Genomic DNA, 17,296 nt, shown 5'->3' on the forward strand with positions numbered 1-17,296 from the left:
GCGCGCTGAATTCTGTGTTTTGAAATTCCATATAGCGGTCGCTGTGGGGGTGCATATTATGATTGATGATTCATAAGTGCACCCGCCTTGCTGTGCACAGAGTCAATCATCTAGATGCAGTAATAAAAAATGTCGGTTGTCAGATAGCTAGAAATCAGTTTGTTACGTAAAATATATGCTTTTTTGGACGATCTCGCATAGTCGTGTAAAAACGTTAATGTGACATTTTGTGGGTCATTTCCTGATGTCTTTGTTCCAGAACTGACAACCGGTTTAAATAGATATAAATAAAGACTACACGGGTCACAATTCTACGGAATAGGAGTGGCCTCTATTTTCGTATTTGATCGATGTGTATTAGAGTTCAATTACTAACTACCATTAAAACAATAAATAAAGACATCTTAGCTGTACACAAAGCAATTAATTGCTGATCTCCCTTGAAATATTGAAATTGTTTAGTCTAGAAATAGCATATAGATGCATATTAATATAAATACCATTTTCTCAGAAGGAAATTTACCATATTACATAATAAAACAACCCAATCGTGATTGTTGACGAGTATTATTGTGTATATATTTTCAAGTCTTTATAAGCTTTTAAAGGGACCATCCCGATTTTAACAGAGTCTCGGAAATAAGAGTCAATGTACGTATGAAATTTAAGCGCCAAAATATAGAGAAATGGTGTGTTTACCTTGTCTAAAGATTTCAACTCAAAATATTGAGTCGTTTGGAGGTGAACGTCAAAACCGCCTAACCGGACACGTAACCCATTTAAGCTTCCGGGGTAACCTGATAATCTATTGCCGTTCCTTTAGAGGTCTATACAATGCATGACCCACGTGCTGTACTTAATAACGTCACCTAAAAGTTATTTTCATAAATAAAAGTCGAGTTTTCTCCAGACACCGTATAACACAGTATGGGACGACACCAGTCTCCATTTCCAGATGAAGAATGATCGGTTTATGTTGTTTGAAAACGTATCACCTTTATTGAGTTAGTTGCTCGCATCTAAGGTAGAGGATTTTAAGAGTTGCCACCCGAAAAAAAAAAGTTGCCGACCATAGCTCTAAAATACCTATTGTAGACTGTGCACCCCCTAAAAACTTCACTGCCCCTCCTCAGCCAGCAAGCCTGTTTATTCTCCAAAATATAATCGAGATTGGGCCTTTAATATCACGATTGTCGACTAAATGTGTGCTATGGAATGGACTTAAATTTGAATTTTGGGTTAAATATTCTCAAAACGACATTATTTTGGGTTGATTTAATAAATCATTAATTAATCATTAGGAGTACCCCTTCCGCACCGCACCCCACCCAGATGTAGTAGCTGAGCTGAGCTTAGTTCTATAACAGCATGATCACCATCAGTACTAGTCAAGTGCCTCGCCTACAAATTACAAAAGGGGGTAAAGTCGCTCGACAGTCGCTGAGCTATTAAAAAAATAATAATGTCGAATCTTATTAAAAATCGACTCGACAGCAATTTTTGGTTTCACTAACGTATCATTTCAGAAAGTTTATACCCCTTTACCATAGGAATCACATCATTTACAGATTGTGCAAGGTCCCGCCTCCCTAAACTTAGCACGTAGATCAACCAGCATGCAGACAGACAGACGGAAAAAATATGAAAACTCAGAGAAAAATTCATAAATAATAATGATTAAGTTCCAGTCTTTATCATGGTTAAAATCACATCAAATTTAAACCTTCGTGTTCTAGGATACACATAGATTCATAAAAACACTATGGCACAACATTTCAGCGTCTAAAAGTAGCAAAAAAAAAAAAGACGGCAAAAACTCGACGATGTTATACGGACCTTTTCCGTATGAAAGCTGTTCGATAAGTGCTGACGTATCCGTTTGCCGTATCACGTATGAGACATACACACACGTTGATGACGTCACACGCAAAATAAATACGGATACGCGATACGGACCAGGAATTTACGCTTGCCAGGCCTTCTCTTAATTCTCTTAACTAGGACATTAATTTACAGACCATTTTCCGTATGGAATTAAAAAGAAGACTGCAAAACACGAGATAAAATTGATTTGAAATCATTATACGAAATATAACCATTTCTTTATAAATAAAACCAAATATGTATATTAAAAACTGAAATTTGTAAAATACAAAAAACCAAACTATTTCAGTGATTTGTACAGTATTCTATATGCCAATGTGTTACGTCTGATAAACTTTCCTGTTCGGCCTGTGCACTTAACTTATCCTAAAAAAACAACAATAAAACAAGATATTAAATGAATGAATGGTTGTTCCTTCATTAATATGTTATCATAATCGATTATTTAATTAATAGTAAATTTCACATAAGTAAGAAAGAAGAAGAATAGTATTAATTACTTTGTTTAAACGAATTAATTATTTCGTTTAAACGAATTAATTATTTCGTTTAAACGAATTAATTATTTTGTTTAAACGAATTAATTATTTCCTTTAAGCGAATTATACTTGGCGGGGGAGGGGGGGTGACGCTTGCCCTACCTCGTGTGTTTTCTCCGGGTCAACGGATGCCCTCCTACTGCTAAATACCCCTACGCGAAAGCAAATTATTGAATTAATGACCTAGTTTGTGCCGAATGGACGTTAACTCTCTCTCTCTCTCTCTCGCGCGCGCAGTTCCAGGGTTTCCGAATCATATCGATAAAGATATAGAGTCCACGATTGCTTTATTTTTACATATTTTATTTTCAAATTGGATGTGTGAAGCATTGGGGTCATTACTCGGCGTGTAGTATAAATATTAATATTTATCGCGCACGAAATAATTATATTAGAGTGGAATCGTGCCTCAAATACCCAGAAATGAATTGGCGTCTAAATATTATACCAAACACAGTGACAGCATGCATTACAGCACGTGGTCTCACATATATATTTGTCTTCTTTTAGCTAAGATATTATATTACACGGTTATAAGAAAGACAGAAGCTTCCAGTACATTTTTAAGGCAAACAGAAGGAGCTGTCCGTTCGTTGATTAAACACACAGAAACGAAAACATTTAATTTGGTTTAACCGGAGGAGAGAACGACAATGTTACAGTTTTTATTGACTTGTGCTCTGGTAATCGTAATAACAATTCAAGAATCTCTACAAGGTTAGTTAATGGTAAATAAGAATCGATATAACAGTTACCAGAAATATGTGGTCACAATATTATGTTATGAAAGTCTATATTTCTTTAAGAGTACACAAATACTGCGGATCAGCTCAAGTAAGCATGGAAGATCCCCTGTCTGAGCTTAAGATGTCATCTGAAATTACTTTCTATTATTCTTAATTCCATATCGTTTAAACATAGTGAACCTCTTTCAGAGTGCGATGAGAAATTTACAGCTAACAATGGTTCTTTTTCATCACCAAACTACCCCAGTAACTATCTTGCGAGTACGACATGTGTTTACACCATAGAAGTTGATACCAGAAAAATAATCAATTTAACGTTTACAGATGTAATGGTAAGAAAAATATTGAAACAGGTGTTATTTAATTACCAGGATAAAGCAGTATAAAATATAAAATACATAATTATAATATATTGAAATATATTGCAAAAGGAACCATATTTATTCATAATTAAAAGCTATTAGAGTGAAGCCCAACCCGAAATATAGGCCACTTGTTGTTTTCCGGAAAAGTGACTGAATCTGTCTGTCATAATAAAAAACATACTATTATATTAATTGATTAGTAATTAATAAATTTCTGGTACCGAATTCATCAATTCCAAATATTAATGACAATAATATCTATTTAATTCCTGTGGGTACATGATTTTGTGTTATATGTTTACCAATAACTGAACAATTAATATAATCATTCAGCTTCTGTTACACTGGTTATATTATGTTACATTCGGAACTGTTGTCCCCTGCTCCCACCTACAACCCTGCCGTCTTCAGAAAGTCCAAGTAGCATGTTTTATTAAGATGTTAAAAACCAAAAGTTAGTAAATGAATAAACAAAATGTTTACTAAAAATCGTTCAATCAGAAGAGCAAATTACCCTTTTGCAGCGGGTTTTGATGGTCTACAGTAGGATTCGTACCTTTCGAAGCTGGTCACCCACCCAATCCTCACTCCCCAGCAAAAGACTCCTAGAGCAGAGCTAACACATAGACCCCATTTACTCCAAACTCCCAAATACACTATATATAGACCAGGGTTTGTACTGTTTCACCTTGCGTTACTTCATTGAGTAATATATTGAGCTATTTCTGAAAGCAACAATAATCTGGATCGGTCTAATTCAAAAAAACAATTCCAATATTGCAAATCGAATTGTGAAAAGGGCACACGTATGACAAACAATTTCTATATTTTAGACGGAATATGAAGCCAGTTGCAAATATGATAATATAAAAATCTACCAAGAAACCGTGCTTTTAGATACACTGTGTGGTAAGATTGAGACTCCACGTCCGTTCATTATCACTTCTAATAAGGTTACAGTTATATTCAAATCAGATGATGGTAATCAGCATAGAGGATTTAAAGCTATCTATACCACTCAACATACAGGTAAGTTATTACTGTGTGTTTCTTGTGTGATGCATGTCTATTAAAATCTAATTTCTGCCGTCAGTTTTACGGCGCCTATAATAAAGTTTCCAAATATTGAATCGGCATTCGCAATCTTTAAAAAAGATCTTCAATAATAATAATAATAATAGTGTATATTTATAATGCGCAAATTTTCATACATGTATGCATGCTCAAAGCGCCAAACACTATGTACACTGTGTATCTTTCACTATTTACACAACAGTATATTCGGTCAAATACAACTGTATTCACATTTAAACAGATGAGTCTTTAGTCTAGATTTAAATTATTCCAATGAAGGGGCACATTTCACACTTAATGGTAAGGAATTCCATAAATTAGGAGCACTGAACCGGAAAGATTTGTATCCGAAAGTTTGAAGGTTAAATTTGGGAACATCTAGTAAATGCTGGTCTTGGGATTGTAGATTACGTTGAGGAGCATACAGATGAATTAGAGCAGACATATATATTGGGCTGACTAGTTCCATTGAGACAGCTATATACATGGCAGAGAATTTTGTAGTGGGAGTTATATGTAACTTTATTTTAAATAACCAAATTAAGTTATCTATCGCTATTATATTTATTACACATACAGGCCTCCATAATTACCAACCCATCACAGCATCGCGTCGGATTAGGCCTCACTTTCGTATTCGGCCTCGCCTTCATATTCGGCCTCACTTTCAGAAGTCGTCTGCTAGCGTCAGGCAACCGAAAAAGGAGCTAAACTTTTTCTCCTTTCCTATCCTCCAAGTCTGTATCATGCCTTCACATAGGGAACACCCACATACAAGGACTCAGGGAACCCGGAACATCCAATCGGTTGTTAATACGGACACTAACGCACCTACAGATCGCCGTTCCAGGTCGTCTTCAGCCCACAGGATTAGAGAATATGGCCGCCGTGACTTGTCACGTGACCATAATCCAAACTCGACTAAGAAACGAACCCGATACGAAGATGTACCTGAAAATTGGTCCTCTAAAAAACTCTGTCAAGAATTACCAGAATTAGGGATGGTGTTACCTACTAGTGTACCAATAAGATTCTTATTAAAGTTTACAAACAACTGAAAGACGGCACGAGATCCGAGTGCGAAAATGTGGCTAATTTAACAGAACCCGAATACCAAGATGCGGCTATTGAGATGGACACTTCCGGCGACAGAAACAAAGATGGCAGCGCCCATGGAACGACGTCTCGTTCGAGCGAAGCAGTATTTCAACACGATACGGATGAAGTACACTGTTTAAGATTGGAAATAGCCGAGGTTCAAGCCTCACTAGCTGATATCCAGAACAAGCTGTCGTCACAAAACATCGCAGAACAAGCGGTGACAAGAGAAATTGGAATACCTGTTGACTTCGAGGTAGAGAACCAGAACAGGAACAGATCAACATCACATCACTTACCAGCGTCCTTTAGTAGTAGTCATAGCATCGGGCCTTCAGGTATGGGTTTGTCTATTCACAGAGTCCCTGTCGATAGTCTCCCCCCAGTGAACGTAGTCCCGCAACATATTCGTAAAGCTATACACTCGCACAAACATGTCAATTTGGCTATGCTTCTTATACCCGGCATGGAAACAGAAGGGGAGACCCGAGTTATCGACCAAGATGGAAACCAGATTGTGGTTAAAGCCAATGACCCTCGACTACAAAGGAACCTGTCCATCCATGAATTTCGGCTGGCATTTTCTAGATTTAAGAACGTCATTTGTGAGAAGGAGCCAGAGAGACGACAGGAATTAGACGGATACTCGGATTTGATTGATGGCCTATTTATGCAGTTTGGAGGCTCACAGTTCTATGAATACCATAATGCATTCTCAAAGAAGGCAGAACAACTGGAAGTCATTTTGAAGTGTAAAGTTGACTGGTCATCTAGAGACACCTCACTCTATCTTAGACTGTTTGCAGGTATCGGGAGCCTCCCTTGCGAACATTGTCAGAGTTCTTTTCATGTTTCCGGCTTCTGTCCCCTCACCGTGACAAACCCTACATTAACAACCAGAGGACGTCAAAGGATCTATAAGACAGATTACACTAACCATAACCAGCAACTCAGCAGTATAAATCCTGTACCAAAGTCGTACCGACTGGATAAGTATGGTAGAACTAGACTGTTCCACAATGGGAAGGAGATATGCAATAACTTTAACACCACTGGCTGTTCATCTAACCATGATAACTTTTCAAAGATGACTCATGTGTGTAATAATTGTCGTGCTACCCACCCATCTTATGAGTGTCCTAAAGGGAGAATTATCAATAAGGCTAACCAACACGACGGAGGAATAAACCCCAATCATCGCAAATGACAATTCCCAGTGGATAACACAGATGGTCTTGTTACCAGTTTTACATACGTTCCTGGTTCCTCTTATATTTTTAAAGCTTCCACACCGATAAATATTTCGTCACTAGAATTCGAGCTAAAACAGCACCCAGACAAACTTTTTGTGGCCCAACTTATGGAAGGTTTAAGTTTAGGCTTTGACACAGGTTTTTCATCACTTCCTACTGATAATTATGAGAGCAAGAACCTTCTTACGGCCAGGTCGAATCCTGAGGTAGTTTCTACTCTTCTCCAACTTGAGGTGGATAAAGGTTACGTAATTGGTCCATTTGATAATCCTCCTTTCGCAAATTTTAGGATAAATCCGTTAGGAATAAGTGAGGGAAAATATTCTAAGAAACAAGGGCTAATTGTGGACTTTTCATCTCCCCATAATAACCAAGAACATACTAGTATGAACGATTTCATTGATAAGGAAGATTTCTCAGTGTCGTACGTCTCGGTTGACGATGCCATATCGGCCATACAATACTATGGTAACGGTGCCATACTAAACAAGACAGATATCGTGGATGCGTTTAAGTTAATACCTATTTCCCCAGCTCTATGGGCTTACAATGGAGTTCGATGGAACGAGAAGTACTATTTTTTCGTCAGACTGTGTTTTGGTTCACGAAGCAGCCCCAAGATATTTACTTTGCTCTCTAAAGTTATTCATTTTGTTGCCACAAATAATTTACTGTATCTGTTGGATGATTTCTTATCAATCACCAGTGCCCAGTCTGATGGCGTAGAAACTATGCGAGTTCTGAAAAGTGTGTTTTATAATCTAAACATTCCTATCCATCAAAACTAAAAAATAGGTCCGGGTACAACTATGACATTCCTTGGGATCGAATTAGATACTATAAATATGCAAGCATCGCTACCAGTAGATAAAATCAAACGAATTAAAGAAATATTACAAAGTTACTGTGCACGAAAAAGAATTACTAAACGTGAACTTTTGAGCTTGCTAGGCCACCTTAACTTTGCTTCTAGAGTTATTGTACCTGGGAGAAGTTTTGTGTCATATTTACTATCCTTGATTTCAGTGGTTAAGGAATTGCATCACCACATTTTCCTGAATGCTAACTGTCGAAAAGATATGTGCATGTGGTTATCATTCCTCGACGACTGGAATGGTAAATCATTCTTCTACAACGTCAATATTACAGAATCGGCAGACATGGAAATGTATACGGATGCAAGTGGGACCAAAGGTTATGGTGGCTATTTTCAAGGGAAATGGTTTTCATGTTCCTGGCCAGATGACTTAAATTTAGGACAAGACGACATGTCTATTGCATTCATGGAACTAGTTCCTGTTGTTACCTGCGCTGTCATATGGGGACATATGTGGGCTAAGAAACGCATATTATTCCACTGCGATAATATGGCTACTGTGGGCATCATAAATAAAGGACGAAGTAAATCCAATAATATAATGAAACTTATGTTGTTACCTGCGCTGTCATATGGGGACATATGTGGGCTAAGAAACGCATATTATTCCACTGCGATAATATGGCTACTGTGGGCATCATAAATAAAGGACGAAGTAAATCCAATAATATAATGAAACTTATGTTGTTACCTGCGCTGTCATATGGGGACATATGTGGGCTAAGAAACGCATATTATTCCACTGCGATAATATGGCTACTGTGGGCATCATAAATAAAGGACGAAGTAAATCCAATAATATAATGAAACTTATGAGAAGGCTTACTTGGTGTGCAGTTAAATTTAATTTTGTCCTCCATGCAGTACACATCGAAGGTCGTTACAATATTTTAAGTGACTGTCTTTCTCGTTTACAGGTGGAGAAGTTCAGAAAACTAGATCCGCTCTCAGAACAGTATCCGGCCGCTACTCCACCTGTCCACGAGCTCTACCTCACTTAGAACTAATAGTACAAGACCTTCTTAATACAGCATTAGCACCCAGTACCATCGTCGTGTACAATACCGGCTTGTCAATGTTCAAAAGATTTTTGCTTTTATTTAATCTGTGGGGCCATGTGGAGACACTCCCAATGGTAAATGAAATTGTCCTCCTGTCTTTTGTAGCATACTGTGCCAATCGGAAGTTGAAATACCAGACAATTAAACTGTACTTAGCTGGAATTCGCTACCATTACATTCGATGTAACATTAGTACTCCGTTGACTCACATTGATAAGCTCTATAACTTACAGTATGCCTTGAGAGGGGTAAAAAAGATGGAGAACAATTCCAAACCCAAAAGGCTTCCTATTACTTTCGATTTATTAGTCAAAATTTTTAAAGCTATCCGCATTAAGGTTAATTTTTATGATGCGGCGATGCTATCTGCAGTCTGCTCTTTAGCTTACTTTGGATTTTTGCGCTGTGGAGAATTTACTATTAAATCAAATGGTAAATTTAACCCTAAGGAAAACTTAACAGTCTCTGATGTCATACTAAAAAAAATGGATTTGTTTTGAATCTAAAAACGTCAAAAACACCTATTAGTTGTCCAGTCAAACTTATGTTAGACTACCTTCATTTAAGACACCAAAGTGGAGCCGGTAAATCGGATCCATTATTCATTAATAGTAAAGGAATGACTCTAAATAGAGACTATTTTATTCAAATCATTAAAGAAATTATTGAGTCTTTAGGTCTCCCGTCAAAGATATATCAGAACAGATCTTAAGGCTGTTACTATTGCTCAACAAAAATTGTGTCATTTGTAAATAAGTTCACTAACGTAATTTAATAAGTTCACTGTAATGTAATTTGCCTATCATACTGAACAGCAAGTATGACAAATACATGTATCACAAACCAAAATAGTAATGGGCATTTTACGTAATGGTTTATGTTCTGCTTTCAACACTCCTAACATTTTTGGGGGGCTTTCATTTCAGGTTTAAGTCCACTCATGCCACCGCATAAACCTTCATTCCATTTGGCATCCTATTAAGCTACTGCTTAATTTTATCCCCTCAAAAAATGTGGTTCAGCAATTTTAGACCAAATTGGCTAAACACGAATTTCTAAATTAGTAACCAAGGCAACCATGGCATCCAATTCTGTGATTCTGTATTTCGGTTCCTTCGGGAGCTGCCTTCGGTTCCTTCGGGAACTGCCTTCGGTTCCTTCGGGAGCTGCCATCGGTTCTTTCGAGAGCTGCCTTCGGTTCCTTCGGGAGCTGCCTTCTTACTCTTACCTGTCTCTAATTCCGGTAGACCTAGATCTACTGCCTAGCCATGGCTTGCCTGTCTCATTGTTATAATATTGCGCTGAACATGAGTGGACTCCTGTACTCCCATATTGCCAAAGATTTAAATTGTTATGATTATATTATAATTAGACCTTAATAAATGCTAATGCTAATGATTTGAGTTTATTTAAAGTGTATTCTCAAATGGACAGACAGTCAGTGAAGATCTTTTAATAGCGGTTGGGTGTGTACACGTGCGACTGACTCTCGTTGCAGCAGTATTTTGAATAGTTTGCAGTTTTGAAATTAAGTTGTGATTTAGACCACTTAAGATACTGTTGCAGTAATCCAGTCTTGAAAAGACTTATGATCTAACAAGTGTGTGACCAGAGTCTTTTGTTAGGAGATGTCTGATTTTTTTCAATAGCTCTCAAATGAAAGTAACATATCTTGCACAAGTAATTGACATGTTTTTCCATTGTTTGATTAGAATCTAGGAATACACCAAGATTTTTTACACTTGTGTCCGCAATGGTCACTGTAGATGAATCAATTTTCTGTAGGCTCTTTTTCGTACCGACAAGCATGACATCAGTCTTGTCGTCATTTAATTTTAACATGCTTGACGTCATCCTGAGTACATAATGGTGTCACATGGAATGAGTAAGTATATTGCATGAAGGCATCAATAATCTGCACTGTTAAAATTATATGTATATTTACAGTTATAAGTATAGTAAAAATTCAGTGTCGGATTTGTTAAATCACATGGTTTGTTAACTTACATTTAAAACGATGTAAGTGCATATGAATACAGGGCTTATGTAAGATTACATTAAAATGAATGTAATAATACAATAATATGTCAGTTTACATTATGTGAGCTGTATATTAACAGAAATGCCATTTGAAATATTATTTTTACAGAAAATTGTAAATTTACTGTCAAATAGTGGTCACATCGGTTATTCCCCCTTTGACCACATATCAAATATTTAGAGTTCTGTCAGTCAGTTTAGTCGATCCATTTTAGAGAAATAGACTATTCAAAATCTGAAAGCACCGAACTGGCTAATAAAGACAGGCATGTGTCATGCATTGGGTTGTGTGGGACATTTTGCTTGAACTGTGTCATGCCACCTACTCTTTCCATTGTAAGTAGTAGAACAGTAGAACATTAAACCCCATTATATTTAATTTCTTTACATTATCGAATGTTGGTTTACATGCTCGACTGAAAGGTCCGCAAAACTTTCTATGTTCGCCAGGATCAAACCTAGGACTTATTAGCCAAGCTGAGACAAACACATTCCTTTAAGTAATTTTACCTTGGCAAATTACATAATATGTAATTCTACAATAGTTATGAAGTATTAATACATAAATTCTCTCAAAATACACAACATGGGTTTTTAATGTTATTGTACCAATTCATGTAAATTAACATCATGGTAATTTTACATGTATTCCATTTACAGATATATAATTTTACCTTGGATGTATAATAACTAGAGGTAAAGTTACATTACAGACTGTGAAATAACATGCAATGATAAAATAGAGTTATTACGACGGCAATGTTTCTGCCAGTTAAAAAAGGGTAAAATACATAATAATTTTAACATTGTGGGTATCATCGGCATATGAATGGTGGGAGAGTTGATGATGTGTAATAGTGGATGCAACTTGCCTGGTGTACAAGGCGAACCTAACACAGAGCCTTGAGGTACACCACAAGCTAATGGGGTTGTCTCTGTTAGCTCATTTCCAATAAGTACAGACTGTGCGGCCATGAAGTTTGTTAATTGCTGACCATCAAATGTGTTAATTGGTACACTGTAACTTGCAGGATTGTTTGAGATTATCCCATTTCGAATCATCTCAACCTATTCAACGAAAAAATCGTTGAATTCATTGGCGAGAGTGGAATGGCTGTCATTGTTAGGCAGCTTGGGTTCAGATTTTGAGCCAAGAAGGGCTTTCAAAAATCTATGAGTTTTTCGTGGATCATTAGTACAGTCCTGTATATATGTGTGACAGTGTAATCGTTTAGCATCAGCGATTACTTTCGATGTCCTGTTTTTGGCCTGACAGTAAATTTGACGGTGAATTTCTAAACTCATTTTACACTATTTCCGTTCCGCACGCCGACGTAGGCGTTTGGCTAGATGGATTTCTACATAATACCGTAGAATTGCAGTTTTTTTTGTGACGGCCGGAGCATGTCTTTCAAGAATGTCAGTGATAGTCTTGTTGTACAAATCAACTTGAAGATTAACATTAGAGATTGTATCAAGTACAAGTTTTGAATATGACAAATCTGTTTTAAAGGCATCCCAATCACTGTGCTTAATATTTCTACAGACTATAGTCTTTCGAGCAATTTTGGGTCTGGAAAGATTAAGAGCTATTGTGATGTAGTAGTGGTCTGATATTTGTCTGTCTTCTACATGTATTTCCTGGATCAGGGGGGAATCTGATGGTGTCAAAACCCAGTCAAGAATGTTACCAGATTTATGGGTGGATTGGTTTATAATTATGTTCAAAGCTCTTATTATCCAGAAGTGACACAAATCGTTTGACCTCGAGTGTGTCCACTGTGTTGAACTGAATATTAAAGTCACCTAAGATCAATGTGATGGTTTTAGAGTGTAGTGACAGAAAAGAAAAGAGTTCTTGATGAAACTCTGATGGAGAAAATTTATTTCTAGATGATGGCGGAGGTCTATAAATACAGACGATGGTAAAACATGTGATGGTGATGGTAAAACATGTGATGGTGATGGTGATTTTCAAAGGAAGCTGTTCAAATGTGTTTACTGCAATTATATCTTTAAGTTTCTCAACATTGATGGATCGCCTATGGATTACGACTATTCCTCCTCCAGTGGTGTGAGATCTATCAAGGTGGAGATATGAATGTGATGACGGTGTCATGGCTGAAATATGGTGTTCATCGCCACTGGGTTTGAACCATGACTCCGTGATAACAAGAATATCCAGATCAAAAATTTCTGTAGTTTTATTTCAACAAGATTGTGTGTTCCAGAGACCTAGTAAGAAGGTTTTAGATTGCAGGAGCAGTTATTGCTGACTGCCATCACTATTGTCGAATTGGTTGTTATTTGATAGTTTTTTTTACGCCTATTTATTTATTTTTTTTTATTCCAGATGCGCATCCACGTCTAGTGGACTTATGCGTTTTAATTATATGATCAGTAAAACAAATGATTTCCGTTCAGGAAGCAATAAATCACAATTTAACACTTCGAAACTAGCTCATCTCTAGATAAGGTGATAGCATCTTGATTGAATGAGAGGGTAGTGAGCACAACAGCTTGATGAAGACTGTTCAGTTTGTGGTGTAGAAAAACTTGATATCCTGCTTCATTGGTCATTATTAGCATGCAAGTAAGAGGATACAAAGTCAAAATTCTCCAAGATAATCCAATAGTTTTGAATAAATTTTATATCAGCAGATGCACAGGTGCATTAGAAATGGGTAGATCACATGAAACATGACCATAGGCTACTTTTGCCCCGAACATCCTTTAATCTTACTACTTTCCACTAACTATTACAGAATGTGAGAATATAGGATTCTATGGTCCAAACTGTAATAAAGTATGCCATTGTTACCAATCACAGTGTGATTTTCGTACAGGAGTATGTGACTATGGATGTAAACGTGGTTGGATGGGATCTAGATGCGATCAAGGTGAGTGATACATTATCTTACGTGAATTGTGAGAGGGGGTATTACATCCAAGTGATGAAGATACGTGGGCGAATTATTCAATGGTCTCACCATTTTGAATTGATCCCATGACTTAGTACATGAACAGAGGCTTGTTTAACTTTTGAGTCCGTGATCTTCAGCAAAGCACAAGACAAAGGGTCCTGTTTGCTAGACAAGTTTAAGTACCTTTATGGAAGGGGGGTCGGGTTCATTGTGTCGTTAGTACACCGACCAATAACGAACCTTTGGGATTTATCAAAATCTTCCTCCATATATGCATGAGGGGTGGAAAAGGGAAACTGCGTCTAGTCAACGGAATTGCACGCAAAACAGAGGTCCCGATTACAAACTGACACTGGTTGAAAAATATCGATTTAGTTTTAGAATTGATTGACAATGAGCCCCGTAGCACTGAAATGAAAATCCATACGATAGTCACATAATGGAAAAAATGTGTTTTTATTTTCAGTGAAAGCGCCAGCAGAAGGTAAAAAAAACTGTTTTACTTAATATTAACACTATATCGAGCAAGAAAATTAGCTTGTTTTTGGCTTACTTGTATGTAATTTAAATCGGTATAAAATTTATGTAATATTAATTGATAAGTCTAGTTTTATCGTGGTATTTGTTTCGTACACGCTTGATCATTCTTCACGGAAGACTTTTATACTCAAATGTTATTTTTAGAATATCAACAGTCTTTCCAAATATGTTTGTTTTTATAAACAATATTTATTCAGAAACTGAGGGGATTGGGGAACAGGCAAAGCCTAGGCAAAGCCTATATAAAGTCCTCTCCCGGTTACAAATACATAACATACTATTACAGTCGAGTGCAAAAAAAAAATGAATAGATAAAAAATGGAAATATATATATATTTGTAGGCCTACATATAGGTACACATAACCCATAATGATATATACATGTCAATCTGGTTAAAACACAGATCCTATTTCGTTTTTATAGTTCAAACTTTCGTTTTACTTGTCTTTACTACACTTGGATCTGGAAGATTTGTTATTTAACTCGTGTTCTGCTTGAAATGAGGGGTCAGCCAATCAAATGGTCTGTCGAATCGAGTGTTTGACCTTTTTTGCCCGGAACTGTGGATAATCCACTAGTAACATCAATGCTGATTGGTTAATAAAATGTCTGACGTCATAGGTCAAAAGTCGGTCTTTTGACCCCTGACGTGACCTATCTCTATAACTTGTCAGATCTTCAATATAGATGTGTATTTTAATCAGATTGATATACATGTACACACACATCCGCTAATTTATTAAAATTAAAACCTTTCCATTAAAATTATGTACATGGTTCTAAATACTGACACGTTCTCTTCATGTGTTAGCTTTTCCCATCTATATAGCAGCCCTTTAATGATTTGCTGTGTCGGTGGTAAAGTGTCGATTGTACTATGGCGAGCATCGGAATACAAGGGCCATAGAAGGAGATAGCGGTAAGGGTCTTCCATTGTATTACCACATGGACATTCGGGAGTATTTGAAATATGTCTTGTAAATTTATGAAAATTTAGATTACTGCAGCCTAGTCTTAGTTTAGTATGGATCTTTTTTTTAGAGATTTCTTGTTTAAGTTTTGAGAGTGGTGTGACATTTGTTATGGACGGATTTAGGCTGTTCCAGAGTCAGATAGTTGATGGAAAGAATGGATTATAATAGAGAGATGTTCTGCAGAATGTTTCGTCTAATACATAGTTTATTTCTATAGATTGTATGTGGATGATTTTAATTTAATGTGGTCGGATAAATAATTTGGAACCATTCCATTAATAATTTTATATATTGTCTGTAATTTGTGTCTTTTTCTTCTTTAATTCAACGGAATAATACCAGATTCCAGATAGAGTAAAAGGTGCCTGGTTCCCTTTACAGACCCACAAATAGTGCGTAAGGGGTCAAATTGAAGGCGTTCTAATTGATGCGCGAGGTGATCAGTGCATCTGTCCCAAACAATGTCGGCGTAATCGAAATGCGGTAGTATATAAGAATTGTAAATTATGAAAAGAGATTTTCTTTTTAACCCGTACTTTTGGGATCTTAAACAAATGATTAATTTTGATAATTCAATACAAATATTATTTATGTGGATATCCCATTTATATTTGTGTTTGTGGTTTTGCACATCAATTATTTTAACAGTGTCCATAAAAGGTGGCGGTGTGTGATTTGATAGATATTGTAAGTGATTCTGTTTAAATTATAAAAATATCATATTTCAGTGGCAACGCATTGTGTTAATTCTCCAACCAAAGGTAAATATGCTCTGTTAAGAGTTGATAGAAAAAATGTTAAGTACGGACGGATATACATTATCGATGGTAACAACCATACATCATCTGCAAGATGTGATCAAGGAATGTTTATCGAGGATGGGGATGGTGTCTTAAACTTGAAAATAAAGTTCAAAGATGATAATACGACATCTCCTAGCTGTTACCATACACAGGTACACAAATATATACATAAAACAGGGGACTGGGTGTGTAGCGTTATGCACAGTTCGGCAACCAAATCAGATATGTAATACGATGCAGTTCTATGAGTCGCGGGCTAGTTGTGGAAAGACAATTTACCCAAAACTCTCCACATCCAACGTGTGACGCATAATCTTACAACTTGCTCAGATTGTTGTTCAGATTATGGTTACAGGAATAACAATACCACAGTTGTTTCTACATTTTATGTCAAGCACTGAATACATAAACATGGATTAAAAATACAGCCATTCCCTCACCTCTATCCGAACTCGCTAATGCGAGTTTGATGATAGAACTTGCTACATCCCCTCCTCTAGAATTTACATGGTGGTCTAAAAGTCGCGCACATCTCGAGTGTTTTTCTACGCTTGGATTTTGGCTACCCATGTTCTAATTGGTCAAATATGACGTAGTTTAATCATGCGGTTGTTCATGCCGCATACCTTACATACCAACAGGGATCTTTACCTAAATGGGTTAACAAACACATTCCATTACAATTAATATTTGACCATGAACATGGTATATGACAAATGTGTCTATTAACCTTAAAGATCATACATGTTTCATATCATCACAGATTTCCGTTTCACGTGTTATTTTACGAATCTGTAAACTATAATTTTTCTAGGCAATGATATTATTATACATACGTGTTCTTTTGCACAAATCCGGCCATCCATGTAGAGTCCGGTCCCTTGTTGGGTTTCTACTCCAGGGGTTCTCCCCCACCCCGGGAGTGATAAAACTTACAGGCTCCCTTTCTCAGTTCACCACAGAAAACGTGTCATGTTTGACCACAGTATAGTTTATTAGATCCGAGGTTAATAGATCCACTGGAATGTGTTGTATATTGAACGGTGATGCATATTAATTTATAAGTAATTTTAAGATGAACTATACGATTCGATTAGAAAATCCTCAGATATATTCG

The 17,296-nt window shown here is 36.7% G+C and overlaps 1 protein-coding gene across 1 annotated transcript in view; it reads left to right on the top strand.

Moving 5' to 3' along the window:
- The first annotated feature begins 2,956 nt into the window (after positions 1-2,956).
- The window catches only part of LOC126817298 (neuropilin and tolloid-like protein 1), a 32,319-nt gene continuing 17,979 nt past the window's right edge, over positions 2,957-17,296 (top strand). Inside the window, exons 1-6 of the mRNA XM_050544140.2 lie at positions 2,957-3,140; positions 3,359-3,501; positions 4,368-4,563; positions 13,703-13,837; positions 14,328-14,345; positions 16,105-16,331. Coding sequence (XP_050400097.1) covers positions 3,077-3,140; positions 3,359-3,501; positions 4,368-4,563; positions 13,703-13,837; positions 14,328-14,345; positions 16,105-16,331 — 783 coding nt within the window. The 5' untranslated portion in view covers positions 2,957-3,076. The remainder of the gene's footprint in view (positions 3,141-3,358; positions 3,502-4,367; positions 4,564-13,702; positions 13,838-14,327; positions 14,346-16,104; positions 16,332-17,296) is intronic.

This window comes from Patella vulgata, chromosome 4 (genome assembly GCF_932274485.2).
Source record: "Patella vulgata chromosome 4, xgPatVulg1.2, whole genome shotgun sequence".
NCBI classification, from domain to species: Eukaryota; Metazoa; Mollusca; class Gastropoda; family Patellidae; genus Patella; species Patella vulgata.